Source organism: Mesoplodon bidens, assembly GCF_964165515.1.
Source record: "Mesoplodon bidens genome assembly, chromosome: 9".
Classification (NCBI taxonomy): Eukaryota; Metazoa; Chordata; class Mammalia; order Artiodactyla; family Ziphiidae; genus Mesoplodon; species Mesoplodon bidens.
The window spans coordinates 29616935-29624160 of NC_138166.1; the positions used below are offsets into that span (position 1 = coordinate 29616935).

At 38.4% G+C, this 7226-nt stretch overlaps 1 protein-coding gene across 2 annotated transcripts; it reads right to left on the reverse strand.

Moving 5' to 3' along the window:
• Positions 1 to 1106: 1106 nt before the first annotated feature.
• LOC308622416 (eukaryotic initiation factor 4A-II-like) lies at positions 1107 to 2995 on the reverse strand. Of its 2 annotated transcripts, XM_081243852.1 has the most exons (2): positions 2774 to 2957; positions 1107 to 2633 (listed from the first exon to the last, which is right to left on the reverse strand). In XM_081243852.1, exons 1-2 carry the CDS (start codon positions 2834 to 2836, stop codon positions 1758 to 1760), a joined length of 939 nt encoding a protein of 312 aa, XP_081099978.1. In that variant the 5' UTR covers positions 2837 to 2957; the 3' UTR covers positions 1107 to 1757. The 2 variants fall into 2 exon arrangements, with proteins under 2 accessions (XP_081099978.1, XP_081099977.1); XM_081243851.1 differs by having other exon boundaries at positions 1107 to 2995.
• Positions 2996 to 7226: the final 4231 nt, after the last annotated feature.

Sequence of the window (7226 nt, forward strand, 5' to 3'; positions counted from 1 at the left end):
AATTCTAAAAATATCTGTACCTATTGTCTTTCGTCTTATACAAGTTTAAGGAAAGTTTCCAAAGAACAAGGAAATTTTCAAATACTTCATCATGTTGTATTCAGTTCTTCTGGCAATTCAGTTAGTCATCTGATTATATAATGTATTACATATAATAAATATATAAATTAAGTTCCTGTTTATCTATTCATTACACTACTATCAGAAAATACTGGGTTGGTTTATACCAAATTAGAGTGTAAACTTTGGATGTTTTGTCTTACATATTAACTATGTGGTACACTGAAATTATACTTTGGGAGAATCCAGAAGTACCTCAAAAAAATAGCCGACATCTTCCAGAGCAACTGACCAGGGTAGTTGCCAAAAATGATAATTAGCAGTATAGATATTTAACAACTTTTAATGACTATTTCATGTAAATGAGAATATATAGGAGCTACTTTTTGTCTCTATCACAACCATTAGTACTATTTTTACTAGGAATAGACATAAAGCAGAGAGCTAGGAGACTACAAGGCTGGAGCAACCCAGATGGCATCCTCAGTCTCCACTGTAACATTTCCAGATCTGAATTGAATATGGAGAAGTGAAAATTCCAGACAAGTGAAACAGGGTGTTAGTTCCTGGCTCAGAACTCTTCTACAGCATTTTTCACACATAACATTTATCTCAGCATCAGGCCAACCTAAAGGTAAATAATGCTCACTCACCATGATAGAACCCCTGAACCCCCTCTTAGGATTGCTACCAATAACTATTTCTAGAGTCCTCAGGGTATGGTTTTTTTTTTTTTAATATCTTTAATGGACGATAATTGCTTTACAATGTTGTGTTAGTTTCTGCTGTATAACAAAGTGAATCAGCTATATGCACATGTATATCCCCATATCCCCTCCCTCTTGCATCTCCCTCCCACCCTCCCTATCCCACCCCTCTAGGTGGTCACAAAGCACCAAGCTGATCTCCCTGTGTTATGTGGCTGCTTCCCACTAGTTATCTATTTTACGTTTGGTACTGTATATATGTCCATGCCACTCTCTCACTTCGTCCAGCTTACCCTTCCCCCTCCCCGTGTCCTCAAGTCCATTCCCTATCTGTGTGTCTTTTTTTTTTTTTAAGTGAATATACAATTTATTTAACATTCAAACTTCATTAAGACATGTGCAATATGGCAATTTTACTGGGGTAAACGTTTAATCCTATCTAGGATGATTGCTTGCTGGGGCTTAGCAACAGGGTCCAGTTCACACTTAGCACTAATTAAATACTTTATTGAATAAATATAATACCAAACAAAATGCATTCAAATGCTTTCTAAAAAAATCAGTTTTAAAGGCCTTTCTATTCGGGCTAATGACAAACACAATAAAGGTAGATATGCTAGTTTAACATAATTGGCTGATTTTATACAGCACTTATATCTTTTAGTCCACAAGTATATTATTAAATGATAGAGAACATCTAATACAACCATTTCTACAGAACTAGGAAATAAATTTCTAAGAAAGAAAGATTTTACAGACCCCATCTTTTATACCCACCCCAACAGTCTAACTCCAAAGAGGATAAAGCCAACGACTTTCCTCACAAGAGATCACGATTAATGTCGTTTTGCTATCAAAATCTGTATTTCTGATCCGTTGTGAGCATTGAGACAAGATTCAAATATTCCCAAAGAAAGAAGCACAATGCACGTTGTGATAGCCTATTCAGCAACAGCGAGCACTGCATTCTAAACTCTCTCATCCCAGGAATTAAATAAGGTCAGCCACATTCATTGGCATTTCCTCCACTGTAGTATTGTAGGAAGTCTCAGTGTCACGAAGAATCCTCTTGTCTTCTTCAGTAACAAAGTTTATAGCCACACCTTTCCTCCCAAATCGACGCCCTCTGCCAATTCTGTGAATATAGTTTTCACGATTGGTAGGTAGATCATAGTTAATAACCAATGACACTTGTTGCACATCAATCCCACGAGCCAACAAGTCAGTAGTGATCAGAACACGGCTTGACCCTGATCGGAATTCCCTCATAATAACATCTCTTTCCTTCTGGTCCATGTCATCATGCAGAGCAGAAACTGTGAAATCCCTGGCATGCATTTTCTCAGTGAGCCAGTCCACCTTACGCCTTGTATTGAGAAAAATAACAGCCTGTGTAATCGTCAGTGTCTCGTACAAGTCACAAAGTGTATCCAACTTCCATTCCTCTCTTTCAACATTAATATAAAACTGTTTAATTCCTTCAAGGGTCAATTCTTCCTTTTTCACCAGAATTCGAATGGGATCTCTCATGAATTTTTTGGTCACTTCCAACACATCCGTTGGCATTGTGGCAGAAAGCAACACCACCTGAATACTTGTATTTAATTTTTGGAAAATCTCATAGATTTGATCCTTAAACCCTCGGCTCAGCATTTCATCTGCATCATCCAAAACAAACATTTTTATCCATTTTGGAGAAAGGTATCTCCTGTTTAACATATCAAACACTCTCCCTGGTGTACCAACAACAATATGTGGTGCTTCAGCCTGAAGTTTTTGCATTTCATTTCGAACATTGGTTCCACCAATGCAGGCATGACAAGTTGCTCCCATATAGTCTCCAAGTGCCAGAATTACCTTTTGGATCTGTTGAGCCAGTTCTCTGGTGGGGGCCAATACTAGTGCTTGGGTCTCCTTGAACTCAATCTCCAACTGTTGGAGGATGGAAATAGCAAATGTGGCTGTCTTGCCAGTACCTGACTGAGCTTGAGCAATCACATCATACCCTTTAATACATGGGATAATAGCTCTCTGCTGAATAGCTGATGGCTTCTCAAAACCATAAGCATAGATGCCTCGAAGAAGAGACTCCTTTAAATTCATATCATCAAAGTTATCAACAATCTCATTCCAGTTGCTCTCGATGACACCATCGGGCTCCATTCCCTCAGGGCCGCCATGTTCTCTGTTATAATCCACGGAGCTACCAGACATGATCCAATGAACCACTCAGGGCCCGACTGGAAAAAGCGTGTGCATCTTTATTCCTGTCCTGCCCCTAGGTTCTTCAAAACCTTTTTTAGATTCCATATGTATGTGTTAGCATACGGTATTTATTTTTCTCTTTCTCACTTACTTCACACGGTATGACACTCTCTAGGTCCATCCACCTCACTACAAATAACTCAGTTTCGTTTCTTTTTATGGCTGAGTAATATTCCATTGTATGTATGTGCCACATCTTCTTTATACATTCATCTGTCGATGGACACTTAACGTTGCTTCCATGTCCTGGCTATTGTAAATAATGCTGCAATGAACGTTGTGGTACATGACTCTTTTTGAATTATGGTTTTCTCAGGGTATATGCCCAGTAGTGGGATTGCTGGGTCATATGGTAGTTCTATTTTTAGTTTTTTGAGAAACCTCCATACTGTTCTCCATAGTGGCTGTATCAATTTACATTCCTACCAACAATGCAAGAGGGTTCCCTTTTCTCCACACCCTCTCCAGCATTTATTGTTTGTAGATTTTTTGAGGCTGGCCATTCTGACAGGAGCGAGGTGACACCTCATTGTAGTTTTGATTTGCCTTTCTCTAATGATTAGTGATGTTGAGCATCCTTTCATGTGTTTGTTGTCAATCTGTATATCTTCTTTGGAGAAATGCCTTTTTAGGTCTTCTGCCCATTTTTGGATTGGGTTGTTTGTTTTTTTGATATTGAGCTGCTTGTAAATTTTGGAGATTAATCCTTTGTCAGTTGCTTCATTTGCAAATATTTTCTCCCATTCTGAGGGTTGTCTTTTCGTCTTGTTTATGGTTTCCTTTGCTGTGCAAAAGCTTTGAAGTTTCATTAGGTCCCATGTGTTTATTTTTGTTTTTATTTCCATTTCTCTAGGAGGTGGGTCAAAAAGGATCTTGCTGTGATTTATGTCATAGAGTGTTCTGCTTATGTTTTCTTCTAAGCATTTTATAGTGTCTGGTCTTACGTTTAGGTCTGTAATCCATTTTGAGTTTATTTTTGTGTATGGTGTTAGGGAGTGTTCTAATTTCATTCTTTTACATGTAGCTGTCCAGTTTTCCCAGCACCAATTACTGAAGAGGCTGTTTTTTCTCCACTGTATATTCTTGCCTCCTTTATCAAAGGTAAGGTGACCATATGTCTCAGGGTATGTTTTACGTGTGCTCATGCACACAGTTCTCTCTGCTATCTTATGATTCCATCATTTTCCTTTTATTTAATCCATATTTTCTGGTAAGGCTTACATGCCTCTAGGGTGACTTGCAGGCACCAATTGCTCTCTAAGGCTGCCAACAGTATCTTTCTCTGGTGCTCTAGTGCCTTCTGTGAAAATCTGCTTTACCAAAAAGCTTAAGAGTAGTATATGGTTATGGAAAGTGTAACAGAAGGGTTAGCTGCTGCAACTGCTGTGCTAAAATTTATAGTGTCTAAATATTTTGGTTCAGCCTTATACTTGGGCAATTAATATTTGTTCTAGGTTTTACCAAATGGGGGAAATACCTTTCAAGTTTTCACCCCCTTTTCTCACCACCAACAGGCTACACTCTTAAGTAAGAGTGATAAAGCAGTATTCCTCTCTTTCAGGAAGTATATGCTTCCTTCATATGTTTACTGTATCGTCTTCTGAGGGTTCAGATAGTAGTTCATTGGAATAATTTTAACAATGACCTGAATGACAAATATTTTGCAATACAGTTCACCATCCCTCTCCTCTAATTCTGAAGGATATTGCTCAGATCAAGTTTGTGGCTTCATGACTATTCCCTGAGAATGAGGTCTTTGAAAGATCTTTAAGTCCTACTGAAATAAGTCCTGAGTGAACCACACCCCACCATTGCTTTGGACATAACTGGAAATGCCTGAATTCCAGAGATAATATGTTTATAAAAATCATAATTTAGATTAGCACTCTATAACACAAGAAACACGGACTAAGTCTTTTTCCTTTGAAATAATACTGGAATTGATGCATCCCCAGTTCTCAAATCCATGCCTTCATCCATCCACATCTACGGCACTCTGTGAGGATAGGTTAATCACTGTGCTAGGTCAACCTCACTCTTACCATTTCCATGAAATTATCATATTTTCTCACATACCCTCTGGAACACACATTTGCCCAGAAAGTAATTATAATGTATTGCACACTGTTTGATTTAGAGCCATGCTGAATAACAGGCTCTTCTATCTATAAGTTGCTTGAAAAAGAAGTCTGTACCAAAGAAAAGTAAATGTTAAAATCATAAGTATAAAAGTGATGATTTAATTTATCCTGCAAATAAAATTTAGCTATTGGACTATAGTATGTATTTCAGATAATTTAGCTTACACAATTAGTATTCAATAATCTGTTATGAGGCTTGTCATTTTGTAACCTGAAATCCTGGTCATAACCTGTGTAAACAAGAAAATTCAAGGTTGTGCAGTCAATTATTTGGATAGGAAATGAATATGAATGCAATTCTTCCCTTGACTGGAGGCTAAGAGAAATCTCAAGAAAGCAGGGCATCTACTTTTCTGCCCTGAGGTAGGTCTGTATGGTAATGCATTGGCCTGATTCTGAAGATGACACCGCTGACCCATTACGAATGAGCCACTGCAGTATTTTTCCATCAGCAGCGAGGATTTTCCCCTATTTTACCCGATTTTGATTTACTGGATCAGATCAAAGTTCTCTAAATGATTAGCTCCGTAGCTTCTGGTTAATATGGATACGGTCATGTGCCTATTGTCAGACTGTCATTGCAAAATGGGTCACTTGATTGTAAGCAATGTCATATGGGGTCCCACGATGATAAAGTAAATATCCAGAATGTCTGAGCCCTCAGACAGTGCTGCCAAGGGAAGCACTGAAGGCAAGGACAACAAATTCATACCCAGAACACATGTCAGTCACCAAAAGACAAATACCTCCTTCCTCTAAGGTAGAAGGGATGTGATAGAAGAAAGCTACTTGCCCCGGAGGGACTGGCTGGCCTCCTCAATGGCTCAGTACTGGTCTCTGCTGCTGACAGGTCAATATTCAGCTAAAGCACTAGCTAGATGAACCTGTGATGGGGAACTCAGGTTCTGGTCTTAAATGCAAAGTCTCCATTCTGCAACCAAAATCACTCTGTTTGTGGTCCTGAAACACAATCACTAGTATATTTATGAACAGAGGCTGGACAGATCGTCACATCCAGCGGGTTGTTCAGTGTCTCCTCTATAGTGAATGCTGAGCCCTAGGCACTGCCGTGGATACAAAAATCCACAAGCGTTGAGCCACTCCCATGAGCCTACCCTTCTGCAAAACTCTCCATCTCAGTTGTCTCAATCTTTTTCCACCCGGGCTCCTGATTATTCCACATGTATTTTTACCACAGAACAATTCTCTCTCCATGTCAAGTAAAAGACCAAGTGTATTACTTAAGGATATTTCCAATAGAAGGATTTCCCTTTAACACTGCCCTTAAGGACACACCTACTGTCCATTTTTGGCTCACGCCAACTTATCAAGATAACCCATCTATGAACCAGGTCCAGGTATTTTCCACGTCTATCCTCTGGTCATAAAAACCCATCACAAGGTGTGAGCATGCACAGAACATTGGCCCCTGCAAAATTCATCACTGTAGCTGGTCCTGAAGTCTTAACATGGTATGTCTCACTCTTTGGAGTATATGTATTGTAATACAAAATCCAAAGCACTTTCCACTTCCTGCTCCCCCAGTATTATTAATATGTTGTTATTAATTTACAGTGAATGAACATGATGGTCTGTGGAATGTCTAAATCAGTACTGTCCAATTGAAATATAATGGGAATATATAAATGATTTAAAATTTTTCACTGATCACATTTTAAAAAGAACAAGTAAAACCCATTTAATTACATATGTATTATTTAACCAATATCCAAAACTGTTCTTTGAAAATATAATCACTATAAAACTATTAATTAGAGATTTTACATCATTCTTTGGTACTAAGACGTCAAAATCAGATGTATATTTTACACAAACAGCACATTTTGATTTGAATTACCCACATTTCAAGTGCTCACTAGCTACATGTGAACCTCCACTTTTGGCCAAGGTGGGATGACAAGGACCAGAATTACCCTCCTGTCAACTAAAAACACTGACAAAAATATGTGAAATAATAGTTTTCAAGACACTGGCTATTAGGGAACAAAGGACAGGGATTCCTTAGAGATGAGAAATGAGTGAGTTAGCCCTA

What these genes read in the sequence shown, in the direction of transcription:
- LOC308622416 (XM_081243851.1), bottom strand. Translation starts at nt 2,981, where the DNA reads ATGTCTGGTAGCTCCGTGGATTATAACAGAGAACATGGCGGCCCTGAG.